General features: G+C 38.7%; 2 protein-coding genes across 2 annotated transcripts; both read right to left on the reverse strand.

Moving 5' to 3' along the window:
• Positions 1–350: 350 nt before the first annotated feature.
• Positions 351–6174, reverse strand: LOC141801024 (C-C chemokine receptor type 5-like). The gene is made up of 3 exons (XM_074683912.1): positions 6066–6174; positions 4894–4999; positions 351–3544 (listed from the first exon to the last, which is right to left on the reverse strand). The coding sequence occupies exons 2-3, from the start codon at positions 4965–4967 to the stop codon at positions 2473–2475; spliced, it is 1146 nt and encodes a 381-aa protein (XP_074540013.1). The 5' UTR covers positions 4968–4999; positions 6066–6174; the 3' UTR covers positions 351–2472.
• A 3902-nt stretch (positions 6175–10076) lies between these two features.
• Positions 10077–14904, reverse strand: LOC141800605 (C-C chemokine receptor type 8). Its single transcript, XM_074683268.1, has 4 exons — positions 14900–14904; positions 11747–11943; positions 11478–11650; positions 10077–10909 (listed from the first exon to the last, which is right to left on the reverse strand). The coding sequence occupies exons 1-4, from the start codon at positions 14902–14904 to the stop codon at positions 10214–10216; spliced, it is 1071 nt and encodes a 356-aa protein (XP_074539369.1). The 3' UTR covers positions 10077–10213.
• Positions 14905–17528: the final 2624 nt, after the last annotated feature.

Below are 17528 nucleotides of genomic sequence, written 5' to 3' on the forward strand. Positions count from 1 at the left end.
ACCAGGTGAAATTCAGTTCATAACCAGTTAAATTCCCTCACAAGGGTTTTGATTGATGTAGAAACTGACGCAATGGAAAAAAGTGCTTCACAAACAAAAGCTTTTGTACAAGTCTAAAAACCTCTGTTTAATACAAAAAGTCATCCTTAAAATAATGAAGCAGATAAGAAAGAACAGAAAAAAATATAATCAGCTTCTAGGTAGGTGTCTGTATGATAAAACAGCTTGTCAGACTGACAAAATATGAGTTTAACACAGGAATTTCTTAACCAAAGACTTAAAATGACATTTAAATCCAAAGAAAAATGTTTTTCTTTTTTTTGTTTTTGTTTTATATTTTAATTCTCGTCACTCAAATGTGTAAAAAAAAAAAGAAAAAAAAAGTGCTATTTGACAGTGAAATGCTCACCCTGCACATTTGAAGCAAACATCAACTTAGTTATACGCTTCCGCTTTCAGGCTGTGGTTTTTTTTCAAGGTTGGGGTTGGGGTTGGCAGCAAATGTGCTGTAGCACGTTCTGAAACCAAAAGGCTGCGAGCAGCTCCAGGGACAGATACAGTCAAAAGTGAAGCAGTGTGAGAGTGGTTGTTTTATGTTAATGCAATTTAACATTTGCTCTATTCATTTTGTCACTTTTAAATAAAAACATTACAGTTTAGATCAGTTTCAGAATTACTGTCTTTCTTTTGACAACAGGTTATTTCTGCTTTTTTTCTTTTTTTTTTTAATTAGGTGTTGTAGTTGACAGCTGATACCGCTGACACAGTTTCATACAGAGCTGCTGCTGACAGCAGGTATAGATCTGGTTCATTTAAAACTCGTTTTAAATTTTAAGCATTGAAAACTACACAGATAACCAAGACATGACTTACCCAGTTGTACAACACAAAAAACCCCTAAAATTTAAAACTATGTTTGCCCTTTTTTTGCCTGCTCTAAAAAGTCCTATATAAATGAAGTATCATTAATATTTACTCCTCAATCTGGCTGAATTTTTGGAATGCAGTACTGAGACAGCACGGGTTGAGTTCTGATTTTTAGATTTAAGACTTAGCCTCAGCTTAAACACTGATAACTCTGAAAAGCAAGTTGAGATCTCTGACTAATTTATTATTATACTATTTTATCTACTTAGGTTTTTTAATGGTCCTGATGATATATTCTGTTTTGAGCGAGGCCTGTTCAATTGCACGCAGATTTGTTAGCTGTCTTGTCTAGCAACGTTTCAGGACACCAGGAGGCCATTAATTTGCCCTCAAAAAGTTTACAGCAAATGTTAGCAAAAGCAAAGAAGCATGTTTGTTGAGTAAAAGCACCATTGAGAGGAAGTCAGAAACAACTCAGAGTCTAACAGACTCACAATAAACCCCCTCAGAAGTAAGTGAGATGCTAAGTTAACGGAGACTGTTGTGCTGGCTAAGTAAGCGTTAGCAAAGTCCGACATGCTTGGTTTGCAAAACTCTGTTTGCAGCAGACGGTTTTCTTTGATTTTTGAGTTAAGCCGACATCTGCACTGATTCCACTGCAGCAGAATGTGAGTGTCTCCCTATATTCTGAGGCCCTGTGCATCAGATGTAAGTTTTCAGACGGACTTAAAGATGCTATGAGGAGGATCTGTTTTAATTGCACTTCCTCGCCACCTTCTGGCCTGGAGTTTTTGCACTCTGTTGTAAATTACTTTTAATAAGGTGTGTGTTTGTTTTGGAATTAAATGGAAATCGGATCGAAACAATTTTTTTGTTCAAGACAACTTTTTACTGGATACGCCGAGGTAAGGGACTAATCAGTGCAGTTATGTAGCGCTATGGTTTGAAACGTAACGTCAAGCAGACCTAGTAGCCATCTGTAGGCTAATGTGACAACAAGAAAATTATCAATTAATTAGCCTTTGGCCCCGGCTGTATCACTCTCCCATTTGGCTTTCTACTGGTCTTCTGTCCTTTTTCTGTCTGACAGGCTCCTGTGTCCACCATCACTACAAAATTAGTCATAGAAATTGTTTCTAGCAGAGAAAAACATAGATCTCTGTGTTTTATCTTTTTGTACTACTAAACTTCATTAGCTGGCGTGGTGTTGTCACAGAGACCTAGACGTGCCGTAAATCAATCCGAACTGGAAGCTGACAATTAGCAATTTAAAATAACCTGTAACCAGCAATATTGTCGCTGATAATCTCATTTTAAATTATGGGTTACGGTCAGGTATGTATCTAGGACGGAGCCTTTTTCAAGATCATTTCAAACTCATCACAGTCCCTTTAAAGAGTACATTCTAAACAGGGTCCTCCTTGTTTCCTTGTTTTGATCTCAGACATCTACAGATTAAAGAATCAAAGATGAAAGAATGTAAACCCTGACAAGTTCAGGATTGCTCTCTTCATATCTGTAAAGACCTCCTCATTGTGGTTGCATCTACAAAGGAATTACAGCACCACACAATGCAAAAAACCACCTTCACCACATGCACACAGTTCACACAGCAGTGCTCCTCTCATCCATGCTGGTGGTCTGTGAGTATATCGAGCTATTGATTCTGTCCTGAGGGAGGAACACCTTGATGACCTGGCACAGTCTACACGGTGCTCTGTTTATCAACCTCAGCAGATGTTTCCTGAACTTCTCTCCAACAAACACGTACAGAACTGGGTTGAGGCAGCTGTGGGAGTAGGCGATTGCTTCGGTGACCTGTAAAGCCAGCCTGATAGCTTTGCTGCTCTCGCATTCTGTGTAGAGATGTAACAACTCAAGTGCTTTGAATAACGATGCAACGTTGTAAGGCACCCAGCAGCAGAAGAAAACAGTCACCACTATGAGAACCAGGCGGATGGCCTGCTTCTTTGATGACTGAGAGAACAGAAGCCTCCAGATGATCTGAGAGTAGCAGAAACCCATGATGACAATTGGGACAAATAAACCCACAACGTTCATTTTGAGGAGGTTGAACACCCTCCAGAAGTGAAGAGTGTGATTGGAATCAGGCGAGCCTGGATAGTCAGGGTAGCAGGACTTGGATGAGTTTGTAATCTGCTGTTTGAGGAAGATGATATCAGGGAGGGATACCAAAAGTCCAGCCAGCCATGCAACAGCAGCGGTGATTACTCCGAAAGACCTTGTTCGCAGTCTCATTGCGTAAACAGCATGCACTATTGCCAAGTACCGATCGATGCTCATAAGACTGATGAAAAAGATCCCACAGTAGAAAGCAATGTGATAATTACCCAGGACTACTTTGCACATTACATCTCCAAACACCCACTTGTCCCTTGCTTGGTGGGCAAGGAAAGGGAGGGTGCAAACCAAGAGAAGATCTGCGATAGCCAAGTTCAGGAGGCACACATCCGTCATGCTGTGGAGCCGTACCCCAAAAACGATGACCCAGATGACCAGAGAGTTCCCCACAAAGCCAATGAGGAAGAATATAGAGTAGAGGACTGGAAGAAAAACAGCTCCATGTCGTCCATACGAACAAGTCCCATAGTCGCCGTCAGGGTAGTCATAGTCGTAGCTGTATTCATCATAGCTGGATATGTTTGCTTCAGTAGAGCTGGTGAGGAACAGAATCATCAGGCAATGATCAGAAAACATAATTAAGAGCTGTATCTCAACATAGAAGCTGTTGTGGACTGTAACTTTTCATTAAGATCCTGCTTACACTTGGTATTAACCTTGGTTTCACTTTTCACCTCTGGATGCAAGTAATAGCTCCAATTATTCTGTGCTGAAAAACACAGACCAGCAAACACTAACAAAAACTCAGCAGTGAGAAAGGGAGTGTGCTCATGTGGAGAAATAGAGGAAACGCCTTATTATTTACAGAAGGGTTGGCCTGTTGTAAAACTTTCTAAGAAGTCTGATGTTGTTCTAAACTTGAGGGTTTCAAGCTGAGTCTACATGTGTGAGTGTCTGGAGATAATGAAAAACCAATAAACACATCTGTTTTATAAACTAAGATTATAAACCAGGTTTAGCTGCTTATGAGTCAGAGCTGTCATCTAAGCAAAATCTACCATCCCTCGTTCAGTTATAAGGCAATGTCTGTCTGTCGATTGTCCAAAGCAAGTTAATCAAGTCAAAATTGCTCATAGCTGGAATGAAATACTGTAAATCAAAAATAGTAATACTAATTCCAAATTCCATATTTGTCTATGAACATACTGCTGAGGTTGGGTTCAAAAAAAAAATTTGTGTAATGCTTTCTGGCTGCATTTACACCAGTTTTAGAGAGGAACTCCTAGTTTGTATTCATTTTGGTGCCCCATGTGGACAAAGTGGGATAATCTATCTCATTTTTGATTTTGTTCTGTGGATGAGAATGTAGTGTTTTCTGACAAAAAAAAATCAAACCCCAGCTCGCAAAGTATCTAGAAGATTGATTTCAAATCCTTTTTTTCCCATATGTTGATCTTTCCGTCAGACATCCACCTCACAGCAGTGTTGACAGCTGTTTCCTATAACTATGAAGGTAAATTCTGTCTTCTCACCAGTGGTCTCTAATGCTTTTGTAGATTGTGTAGCAAAATAAAAGTCATTTTAGTCTGTTTCATAAGTAACTCAAGGAGACCCACATGAGATGTGATTAGATAAAATAAGAAAAATGTTAGTACTCATTGCAAATAAGGTCTAATCTGAACTGTTAAACAGACATGGAGCAACGGGACAAATGTTTTTCAGTGAAGTAGGTATTCTAGCAAAAGTCGTAAAGACACCAGACACTAAAGTGAAATGCTCTGCTCGCAGCTGTAGTAAAAGCTTCTTAAAGGGCAGAGTGAGAACACTGAACAACAACATGTGAAACAGAGAAAGACACCAGAGCACAGACTGACGAAGAAACAAAACAACAACAACAGTAGGTGTAAAGTGGGTGTGATGCGTCAGCTGTTGGTTTTGTCTTACCTTATTAAGACCCCTTGGGATGAGCTCTCACTGAAATTACCAAAAGCACTCAGAGCTGGGGTGGTCACAGCCATGGTCTGGAAAGTTTGAAAACGCGACCTATTTTCTGAGGGAAAAAAAAGTCTGAGGAATCTGCACACACCCCTGGATGGGGCCAGTCTTCCTAAAAAACTCAGTTCATTGTGGTTCAGGTTTTATGTTTCCTGCAAGGCTGCTGCTGTCATGATAAAACAGGAAATAATCCTGCCAAACAACACAGACATTTAGCACATTCAAAAAATATTAAATGATGCAAGTTAAGAAAGGTTAAAAAATAAATTTTTACCTGTTACTTAATGTTGTTCTTTTGTTGCTTGAGTTAGGATACATGCACACATACACATGTTGTGGTTTAGAAGCCGGTACATGCATTTGCAAGCTTATAGACATTGCAGCAGGTTTTCTTGTTTCAGAATGAAACACTGAGATGATGCTCTGAGCGGATTCATATGGTTACATGACAAAGTATCAAAGAGCAGTCTTGACTTAGCCTAATGTTACCCAGCACAGCATATGTAGAATTCTGGGTAAAAGGTCTGTCTTCAAGGCCTTAGGCTAATAACACAGCTTTGATTGTTTCTGAATTATTAGCATATTTCTGTAGCTTAAAGAAAGCACCATTTTAATTCAGGATTTTAAGAGCACAACAAAGCCCTTTTTTAAGTATTTTGAATATCTTATAATGCTGTATCTTAAAATGCTGTTAGCAATGAGCCAGTGTGATGAAATGTACAAAAACACAATTTTGTTAATGAGACATTTCTACAAGGAAATTCTAACATAAATGTGTCATGCATTTAAATTTTTATAAACCAAAATCTGGCAATTTAATGCAATAAATCCTTTGGAAGAAATCATATCAAATGCCAAGTAGAGAACTTCAAAAAAAAAGAAAATAAAATTGTTGAGTACATGTAAAGCCAACCATAGCAACACGCTACAGCGCCTCAGACCGTGAGTGTGTTTTCTGTCAAGCTACACAACTAAAACTGAGCCATTGTTGACAGCTGGACAAAGATTGATCTCATCATTTGAAGAATGACTCAATCACTTCTTCACACTTAAAAAGAAAGACTTTCTAGAAATGTCACAAAGCAGCATTGTGTTTTGATATGAGGAATAGAAAACTCTACCTGCTGGTGAGGGTAAGGAGAAAAGTGATAATCCTGGACCAGAGAGTTGACGAGGTGGATGTCTGTTAGTAATGCTAGATTAGCTACTTTAAAAGGCGTTGAACATAAGACTTATAAAAGCAAACATGGCAAAAAAGGAGGTGTTACTCTTACCCCTACCCTACCCCTATTTAGGTGGGCTTGTGGTTGCATGTAGGGTTACTGAGAGATGGGGTTATTGACTTCCTGAGAAGCTTTTGCAAATGTTTTGTAGGAACCCGCAAACTCTGCTGAAACACGCAACCACAAGTCCACATGTGCAAACTTTAAAGGCTGCAAAATATCTCCGACCAGACCAGCAAACAGGCAACCACACCTGGAGGCCTGCACAGCTCTGTGTGCAGGTTTGAACTTCTAGTGTTAAGAGGAGGTGATAGTCCTGAAACAGACATCAGCACAGTACAGACTGAAAATTGTTGAAACAGCACATTCATGCAAAGTGTCTCTGTCCAGGGAAGTTTTAAAACCTCATTCTTGAACTGACGTGCTTTTTTTTTTTAGATCTAAAGGTTTTGCATTTTATTTTAGTAATCTTTGACTTCAGTTGATAAGTTGTGTGCTCTGATGATGATTAAAAACTCTTCATAGAAAGAGGCAGAGACAGCAGAATTAAGCTCTTCACACAACTGTGAATAGATGACAGGCTTCTAAAAATGACCCTCTGAGGCACACCTCACACCTCCTTTCAGCTGAGTGAGCTTTCAGAGGCCAGTCAACCAAGAGCCCTATCATCTCTTACCAAAAACCCCATGATACCTTACATGCCTTTAAAAGCGTCCTTCCAATAATATTTTTGTTTAAAATTTGCCAGGGAATGTTAAAAAATGTAACTGTCATGGTGGATTTCAGAGAGCTATGACAGAGTGCTAGCTGAGCTAACAGGTTGCTGAATTGCTAGGCTAAAATGTTGCCCCGGATTTTAAATCATGCTAAAAAGTCAAGTACAATGTACACAATTAATAAATATGTGATTTTTCCAAGTAATAATTTCAGTAGCTTTGTCTTTTTTTAAATTTATTGACACCAAATCACCTCTCGTGTGTCCTGGACTTCCTCTCACAACTTTCACAGCTCTTAGTTTGTTAATAAAAGGTCATAAAAAATCCAGTGAGACCATTATCAGGGGCCAGTCACTATAAATGTGCTCTTTCAACTTGGGATCTCAGTGGCTTTGTCTTTTTTTTAACTTATGGACAAGAAATCACCCCTAATGTGTCCTGGAAATTCTCTCACAACTTTCACAGAAAAAAGGTGAATGTTAAATATGAAACTGTCTTCACCCCGGTAAAAACAATACAAGATGTAGGATACCTCAGGTTTAATTTATAATTTCAGTGAGTGAAAACAGCAGCTTGGAGATTGAGTTTTCTGTCTGCGTCTTTACGTCTTTACTCTCACCAGCACAGGGCGCACGCCCAAAAACACCAAGCGTTTCAGGAGGTATTTAGGTCAGATATTCACAGATATTCTTGTCTGACATTACTGTCAGACAACAATATTAACAGCCACACTTAAAATGGAAGATATCAAGCCAAGTCCATCTTGGTGGCATCAGACGTACTAATGTTCGGGACAGCCAGACCTGCGTCACATCTATGATAAGTCATAGCTCATCAGACATTTCATAGTTTTCCCAATGTATACGCCAGGGAGATAGAGATCATAATGATTGTTCACGAGTCCAAGTCAAGTCTGAAGTTTCTCAGTTTCTTTTTTTTTAGCTTGAGAAATACAGTGTGTGGCAAGAGTGCGTGACAAAAGACTCAAAAGAGTGACTGTCACGCTCAATGCTTGACACTTGAGAGCTGTGTTCTTCTACTGTGGCATTCATGTCCCGTGTTAGCTATGTCTGTAAATAGCATGATGCTCCTCTGCCTTCCGGTATTCCCTCTGTTGCTGGGTTAGTACAGCTTGCTTGTCCATCTTATTGGGTATAGATCTTCTGTTCCCAATAAAGATGGATGGATGGAAGGACAGGTCGATGTCGTCACTTCTTTGCTCACACCTGAGAATCAGCTTGTCGTCCCCACCTCCTTTTCCTCACCTTGTGGGAAATCATTGGGCCTTGCACCAGCATTGACATGTTACAGACTGCTAACAGCTAATTTCACATGGAAACAATGTGGCCATGGTTATATGTAGGATCTCCAGACAAACACAGGAGAAAAAGTGGTAAAAATATCCCTGAAGACAAAACCAGTTTGGTGTCCAACCTGAAATACCGGCACTTATATAGCATTTTAAAGTGTGGATTACAATCAGGCATATTTCTAGGAGGAAACTTTTGCAATATCACTTAGAAACTCCTCACAGCCCCTTTAAAGAATTCACTATAGCTGACTTTATCCAACACATATTTGATTATAGCCATCGTTGTCAGTTGACCTATCCAAATTGTTAAGTTTTAGTCTTAGCCACACCTTTTGTTAACTAAAAAAAGGATGAATTAATACGGGAAATGCTTTACTGAGTGACTTTATTTCTAATTTCTAGTCATCGTGTTAAACTTAGTGAGATAAATTAAATCTATAACTTTTATGAAGTTTTAATACTTGCGCTAAAACAGGCAGCTGCACTTTGGTGCCATGGTTAGCGCTATAAGGTTCAGGTGAGGTCCCTGGTTTGTTTCTCTGGCTAGACAGGTGCCTTTTTTGCCTTTCACAAAAATCACTCATTAGGTTGGTTGGTCACTCTAAATTGACTATGAGTGTGTGATTAAATGGTTGCCTGTCTCTAATTGCTATCCCTGTGGTAGATTGCTTATTTTGCTCCGAGACAGTTGGGATAGCTGCAGTGATTGTGACGGGAAAACGTTCTTTACATGCATGCAAGGTTTTTAGTTTGGGCAACACGTTCTCATGTTCCATTAATTATTCCTTAAGGCAATTGGTTCACTAGATTGTTTTGAGTGGCTTTATTTTCTCAGGGCCTACAGTGTATACACTGCTTCAGCTGCCCGAATTGAATATGCTGTGAGTTCTTGTGAAAAAAAAAAAAAAAAAAGAAAAGAAAAGAACTTCTTCCCTAGTCAACACTTTGTGAATTTGAGTGTTCTGGTGAGGTTTCACATTATATAAAGTCAGACTAGTTTTTCAGTTTGATATGAAATATAAAATTTTCCCACCTATGCAACAAATTCAGACTCTTTCCATGGCGACAGATAGTCTCTAGGAGGTCTCTGTCTATCTCTGAATAAATGTTCTTCCTTGCAATGAACACAAGGGGTGTTGTGCCTTTGACACTTAAAATGAATTTACACACATATTAACACACACATACAAACCTGCCTCATTCATTGTAATGTCAAATACATGCATGCAAAGACACACACACACACACACACACACACACACACACACACACACACACACACACACACACACACACACACACACACACACAAGGGCAGTCACAGACCAGTGGTCTGACAGTTTCTATTCTCAATGGAACAGAGTTGAAAAATAGGAACTAAGTTTTATTTGGTTTATTCTGCACAACATCATCATCATCATCATCAACAACAACAACAACAACAACAACAACAACATCATCAACAACAACAACAACAACAACAACAACATAGTTTCAAAAGCTGAAAATACACATGATTTGACATCATTTGAATAAATTTTTGATTAGATTCACTTTCCTGTCAAAGCATTGATTATTCTTACCAGAAGCAACCTGAGGAATTGTCCGTATCCTCTAGAAAGAAACTTGTTTTCTGGCCTTTGTATCTCTCACTTAGAAAACAGAGAGAGTGAGATTCAAAGATTTTCCATGTACAAAGCTTAAAACAATAGTCCCTCTAACAGTTTGATATTTGCCTGTTCTGGAGGGACTCAGTATTTACCTGAACATTTAATTTACAGTTAAGTCATTGTGAAACAATAGTTGGCCTTTATGTTTTTATTCACATCCTCATAGAAAGTTCAGTTGACTTAAAAAGTAAATGAGGTAAAAGACATACTGTTCTTATCATCACTAAGCCTTGTGGTTAATTGGAAATTAAACCCTTGCACTTCTGTGTAAGGGTATGTTTTTTAAGTCCCGACCAATAAATTCAACAGAACCAGGTGATAAGTGAAAGAGCCAGATCATAATTATTGCTAATACTCTGATCTGACAGGCGTGTTGGATGTCTCTTTATCTGTGGTGTCTCTGAGAATGGTATGGTGACCCATGCCAAGGCTCTTACTTAACACACTGCTCAGGGACTTTCTGAATTTTTCCCCGATGAATGCATAGATGACTGGGTTAACACAGCAGTGACTCAGTGCAATGATCTCAGCGAAGCTCATGGCACTGTTGATAGCTTTAGAAGCCTCACAGTTGTTGAGGACATTCAGTAGCTGCAGTGTTTCGAGGAAAACTGTGACATTGTAGGGGACCCAGCACACCACAAACACACATACTATGGTTAATATCAGTCGCACAGCTTTGTCTTTTTTGGAGTTCCTGGTCCTGGATACCACCATGAGAATTCTCACGTAGCAGAAGATAATAATGGGGAGGCACAAGAAGAGGCCAAGCGTGTTCTCACTGAAGTTTCTTTGCATCTTCCAAAAGTTCTGCCACTCATCTGGATAGACACGTTGACACTCAGAGTTGTTGCCATCAGTCTCCAGGTTGGCAAACACCACCTGAGGGACAGCCATGGTCACTGATATGATCCAGATAACAACACTGGTAATGACTCCATAGCGAAGGGTCCGGACACGCATGGCTAAAACTGCATGGACGATAGCTAGGTAGCGATCCATACTCATCAGGGTCACAAACAGTGTCCCACTGTAGAAACCCAGCTGTTCAGAGGAAAGGAGTGGAGGGAGAAGCAAAGTCAGCACAGTTGACGACATAATGTTATATCTTTCTCTGTAAACACACTTATTTAACACTGCTTGGAGGAGCTGATTGATTGCAGCTGCCATTTGCATCATCTTTCCCTGCTGCGCACAAGATCAAAATTACAACTTACATTTCACTTGTGTTATTCAAGCAAAAATAAGATATAATAAAATAAAATAAAATAAAATAAAAAAATAAAAAAAACTTTTTTTGCACAAGAGCTGCACATTCTTTTGATGAGTCGAGCTTTATTATGTCTCCATTGAAAGACAGTTTTGGCAGTACTGCTCAAAGAAGAAGGAAAAAAAAGCTAAAAAACAGAAATACATGCCAAAAAATTTGATCCTGAATCAAAGAGGATGCATTAAGATGTTAAAGAGATACATTACACAAGAGATATGCACATACAAGTATCTTTTCTGAGGAGTCAGTCCTGAATAAAAATAGAGACTACAACCATTTTACATTTAGCTTTTGTCATTCTTTTGTAGAAAATTAAAAAATAAATAAACAAATAAACTTCACCTGATAAATCCCAGTCATCACTTTGCATGATGCAATGTTCTGGGGATTGTGGGCCCAGAGTGGCACAGATAGAGCCATTATGAGATCAGACAGGGAAAGGCAGAGGAGGTACACATCCGTCATACTCTTCAGCTTGATGTGACGCACGAGGACCCAGATGACTGTGCTGTTTCCTGTGAAATCATTGGAGATATTGTCAAATCCTTAGGCAGCATTCAGATGTGCATGAACTGGTTAAAGAGTAAAAGTTTGAATTTTAATGAACATACCAAGCAGACCGAGAAAAAACACCACGTAGCAGAGAACCAGTTTTGCTGTGTCATGCACCTTAAAACTGGCATCCTGATCACACCAGGTGGAATTGTCGTCATATAGTAGTTCGTCGTACATTGCTTCGTCGTACATTGGTTCTTCGTACACTGATTGGTTGTAAAGTTCTATCTTGTCACCTGACAAGGTCATACCGCTGTTTGGAGAAGAACAGAACATGGAGGATTTGAACAGGATAATATTGTGTCAAGATAAAAACATCAGGTTACAGTGAAGTCTTAATTAAAAAGGTCCTGGCATTTTCTTTTAAATCATTAAACAGCTGTAAGCATCAGAGTCTTTGATCTGGATTTAAGGAATTAAGTGTTCCAGCTGCCCTGAAACATTCTTGGAGTTTCCTCTGAATGTTTGAAATATATAGGAACTGAAAGCTGCTCCAACACATTGCCATAGTCCTTCTTTGCTCTCTCTGTGTGTGTGTGTGTGTGTGTGTGTGTGTGTGTGTGTGTGTGTGTGTGTGTGTGTGTGTGTGTGTGTGTGTGTGTGTGTGTGTGCTTGTGCACGTGCACGCGCCTGTGTGTTCCCGCTTTATTTGTAGTCATTCTTGTCGGGGCTAGTTCACCTCCTGATTTTATCCTCCTTTGTGATTGTGTGCCCCACTCTGATTAATCTAACCTATTTCACCTAGCTTGTATCACACAAACAATTTTTAGTTTCTCTGCTTCCATTCTCTCCGGCTTACTTGTTGCCAGTCAGCTGAGTTACAAAGTTAGAAACTCTATACAGTTAAACACTTTTCAAGCAGCCCTTATACTGGGTCATCTTCTCCCGATTGCAGCTCCTTAGGTCACTGGTTCGAATCCGGCTCGAAGGACCAATTTATGTCAGGATTTTGTCCCTTTGCAATTCTAAGAGCTCAGTATAACTTTGACAGTTTGTACCACAAAAACCCTTGACATAACTGAAAAGGGAAAATGGTCATGAGACGACTGAAGCAAAAAGTGGAGCTTTAATGCAGCGCCTGAGTTTACAACATGTCAACAAGATGCTGGATGCTGTTATGTGCTCTTGGTATTTATGAGAGAGTCAAGAAGTGTATGTGTGTGTGTGTGTTATCCTTCGTACCTCACTGTCTTGGAATGAGCCAGATTGAACTGGTGGGGAAGGTGTCCCTCAACAGATAAGAGGTCGAAAGACAGTCTCCACACCGAGGTCAGATACAGAGGTCAGTTGAATCAGTATATATGGCATGTGCTTAAGAAATGTCTAAGGCATGTGAGTGCGTGCTGTGTAAGTGTCAGAAGAAGCAGGAGCTAGTAGATAATAATTGCAAGCATGATTACATGACAGGATTAGAATAGGGTTTACATAAAGTCAAATACATGAAAAGGTTAGGAGGTTACTGTACAAGGGTCAAATTTTTCTTCACACTTATTTACTTATTTACTTGAATCTCAGCCAGGGGAAGCCTACACTGTTGATTTTACGTAGATGAGATCCCAGGACGGAGCCTTGGGGAACTCCAAGTTATCTTCGTCTATTAAGCTAAGGCACCTACGGAGTGGTCCTTTGTTTTGTCTTCTGTACAGAGAGTACCAGAAGTCCCCTACAATCAGCTGATAGTGTATTATTGTTTTGCAGCCTGTTTTTAGGCAGTTGCTAATCAACACCTTAACCAGAGCAGTCTAAATGATGACATGATGTGTTAAATATGACTAAAAGACACGAAAGCAGTCAGTGTATTATGGCCTGGAATTTTTTTTATCAGCATCTTATAGAGATTTTCTTTTCTCCTACTGATTTTTTTCTGAACTTGTGTGTAGTTGCTGCTTCTGGAGATCAAAAGAGTATTTCATCTTTGGAGGTTCACCAAGGTCAAGGTGAATCAAAGTTTATTACAAAGGCAACTGAAGTTTGTTTCCCTTCACTTGAGAACTGAGACTTTTAGGGAAGACACCTTACACTTTCAACAAGTCCTGCCAGAGTAATTCCAACCAGAGTGATGTTCTATTAAAGACTGGATAGAGGAGTTGTATGAGTAAAGTAGATTGAAAAGCTGTAAAAGTGCCAAAGGTCATCCGTTTTCAGGACCCGAGCCTCCCTACATGGGGCACAGAACTGAGGAATGAGACCGTCCAAAAAATTAAAATTCAAGTTAAACAAAAACATCACAAATCAAGAGAACCACATTACACGCTTCAACTGAAATGATCTCTTGCAATAAATTGTCACTCATTCACTTTGATAAAGACCTGTAACATTCATTAACTAAAAGTCAGTTTGCGTAGAGACATTATGACAGGATGGTTTAGATCTTCCAGAATTTTATCATCTCAATTCAAGTGACTGAATAATTAGATATACAAGTAAATGTACCAGTACTCACGTTAGGACTTTTGATACCTTGGATTTGTTCTTGCACTGATGAAGAAAAATCCCTCAGAAATGTTGACACAAACCTCCCTCCTCTTTAAATCGGATTCTTATAAGACAGACATTTTCATTTTTCTCGTCTTTCCATGTTATGATGTTCCATGTCATTACAACATGCCTTTCAGTTGTATACTGAACTGAGATAACACTTAAGTCCATTTTCTGTAAAAACACTGGTATGTGAATGTAAGGGGACACGGAGATGTTGCTGGAATTTCCTGCCCTTTTAGCTGAACTTTTCAGTTTTATCATCATTTGGTGACTCATGCATGAAAAGCTTTGGCGACAAGTTCTTGAGTGCAATTTTTTCTTCTTCAAAAAGAATTTCCTGGAGCAAGAATGATAATATCATTACTGTATTTAGTTTACTGCCTGTCCCTCTCTCAATGTGTGTTATGATGCAACATTTGTGACAACCATCAGTGGTCTGTATGTAAATATTTGATTCTCATTCTTCTATAAATATCACAAACTTCCCCCCAAGACGGACGTAATCAAATATGTCATCTCTTCTAAACCACATCTCAAACCGTGTTCTGTCACAATCAACTTCTGCCGAACCACCCGCTGCAACACCCATACAGACCCTCACTTCCTGTGGCTGCTTGTGTTTACACACACTTCACAGTTTGTGTTTACAGCTGTGAGATGATGGAAGGGAAGTAGGTTTGGTAAACAGCATGTAAAACCATTAGAATTTGGATTATAAGTGAACTTACCTCATTGTCTTTTTGAATCAGTGTTCCCGTGCATCAGATACGCATGTCATCCTGCTCACTTGCACTGCTCTCTTTTGGTGTGAAATCCTGCTGCTCATGCTCATTTCTTGTAAAGTGCACGGAGTGAGTTTTGTTGTTTCCTCTGCATTGAGTAAAACCTGCACAGAGGTGTAATGTGGTTTACTGAGGAATGTCCCTTTGTGCGTTAATGTGAGGCAGGAAACAAGCATGGGGCAATTGTATTCTAATGACATACTTTGTTCTTTTCAAAAACCATGAATCATAGTTCTGAACTTACAAAACAACTTTAAACACATGTGGACGAGAAAATAATAACTGTACTGAAACACACACTTACTCTGAGTCTTACTGATGAAAAACCTAAATAACTTGCACTCTGGCATAGCACAAATAAATAGTTTTCTACCTTTTTGTCCAATTTGATTTCCCTAAACTGTTGATATCAAAGAATGTGTTGTGTTGTCGTTATTTAGTCAAGATAGAAACTAATATTCATTCATCACTCATTAACAGTAAAATCTTTAATGTATTTTAGCATATTGAACTAATACAGAACAAAACAAAACAAAACATGACTTCTAAAACTTTCACAATGATCAAACAAGCAATCCCACGACAAAGTTTCAGTTACTAAGCTGAAGTATTTGAACAAATGCAGTTGTACATGAAAAACTAAGCAATGAAAGTCTGCAAGGAAAAATAAGAAAGTACAAATGTGGGAAATAATTTACATATGTACAAAATGTGACATCAAAATGACACTGAGACTTAAAAAATAAAAAGATTATAGGTAATAGTAGCCAAAACTTGTTTCACATAAACAGATTGGAAATCACGGTCCCACACAACCCTTTCCTTTTAACATTTGCGTTTCTGATTCATTATCAGACTTCTCCCATTTGAACAAAACAAACAAACAAACAAAGAAAACAAACAACAACAAAATAAAAACACTTTGTATGGCAGAATTTCTCGAAAGAAAAAAGTGGCTTCTCAGTTAGTATGGGTGTTTCTGCACCAACCTGCAGCCTCATCAACACGTGTGAAAAAGGAACAAATGCATTTGCATCTGAGGCAGAGATGAGCTCCTTTTGTGGTCACAAGCTGCAAAGTTTCAGACCTTTTTTTTTCTTCCTACATTTTGAAGTGCTGCTTTGTTTCCGCTAATGTTAGTATGATCGGGCGGCTTCATAGTGCAAGCAGAGATAATGCAAAAGAGGATATTGCCAGCTATAAACAGATTAAGACAAAGAAACCTATGTAGAGGAAAAGTGTTTTAGAACAGATAACATCTAAAAATACATACTTTGTCAGCCTCTTTGGTTCTCCTGTTTAAATTCATAACTTTTAGAAGAATTTTTTTTAGCATTTTTTGAGAAAAAAAAAAAAAGTTGACTTTGAGCCATGAAAAAAAACAAAAAACATCTGAGTGAAGGTGTTCCTATGAATTTTCTTACATCTGACTACCCAGTTCACCATATAAAAGATAAACAACGTGACAGCTCCACAAAAGTGAAGCCAAAACATTCGGGGCTCCCTCTACTGGGACTAGCTGTGGTATAGATAATAAAGCCTACCTCTTTCATGTCAACAGATGGGACATAGGCTAAGCTTTGAAATTTAAACAAACATCTAATACATTTTGGGACGCTGGTTCAACTCAGTTGATACCAACAGGAGCCCCATGTACAGAGGTCAGAGTTCTTGACCTGCTGATCATAGGACTTATCACTGATCCTGATGTGAATGATGCATGTCCTCCTCCCAAACCCTCAAAGTTTCCTGCCCCTATCTTACATTTTCCTGTGCAAACTTTTTAAAACCTATCAGAGCTCAAGAGCCCCTATTTCACAAGTGTTATTTAAATTACTGTAACTCCTCGACCATTTTGGCTAGCAAAAAAGTTTAAAGAAGAAAAGGCAAGCTTTATGTTTGTATCCAGGCAATCATGATACTACAAACAACAATGTTCCAAACAAAGGCAATAATTGCTGCAAGCTAGTCTCATTTCAAAATAGCTTCTACTACTGTAACTCCTCCTCCACCTACAACGGCCCCTTGAAGAAAAAAAGATTAACTGCATTTTTTTCAATATGGTGTCTGTCAACTTTGGAAACAAATTAGGGCCAATGAAACTTAGGTTGGGTCAGTAAACAAAACAACAAAAACCTGTCAATTTACAGTTTTTCTAAATTCTGTCTTTGAGACTAAAAATACAATACTCAAAATTGTCTGTCCGGCAATTGGTTTTTATCTTGCTGATTTATGTCTTGGTAAAAATATAATGCTATGATAATGTAATATGGTGTTTTTTAAAAGTGATCGCATTATTAATGTTTTGCTGTCAAATGTGATCTTGTGGTGTGCCAGAGCAGAGGGAAGACAGAGCAAATAAACTTATAGAAAAATTACCCAAGAGTATTTCAATTTACCATTACAACCAAAATCTGCCTTTGATCTAGATAATCTCTTCTTCTGTAAACAGTGTTATCTGTAAGACAATGTTTGCACAGTTTAATTAAAGGAGTAAGAAGTGTTAGTACTGTTGCTCCACCAGCCAATCAGTCAGCCCGTAACAGATGAAAACACAGAATCAACTATTCACTGT

Source organism: Halichoeres trimaculatus, unplaced genomic scaffold (assembly GCF_033239565.1).
Source record: "Halichoeres trimaculatus isolate MK-OKI-2021-1 unplaced genomic scaffold, fHalTri1.1 fHalTri1_scaffold_12, whole genome shotgun sequence".
NCBI lineage: Eukaryota > Metazoa > Chordata > Actinopteri > Labriformes > Labridae > Halichoeres > Halichoeres trimaculatus.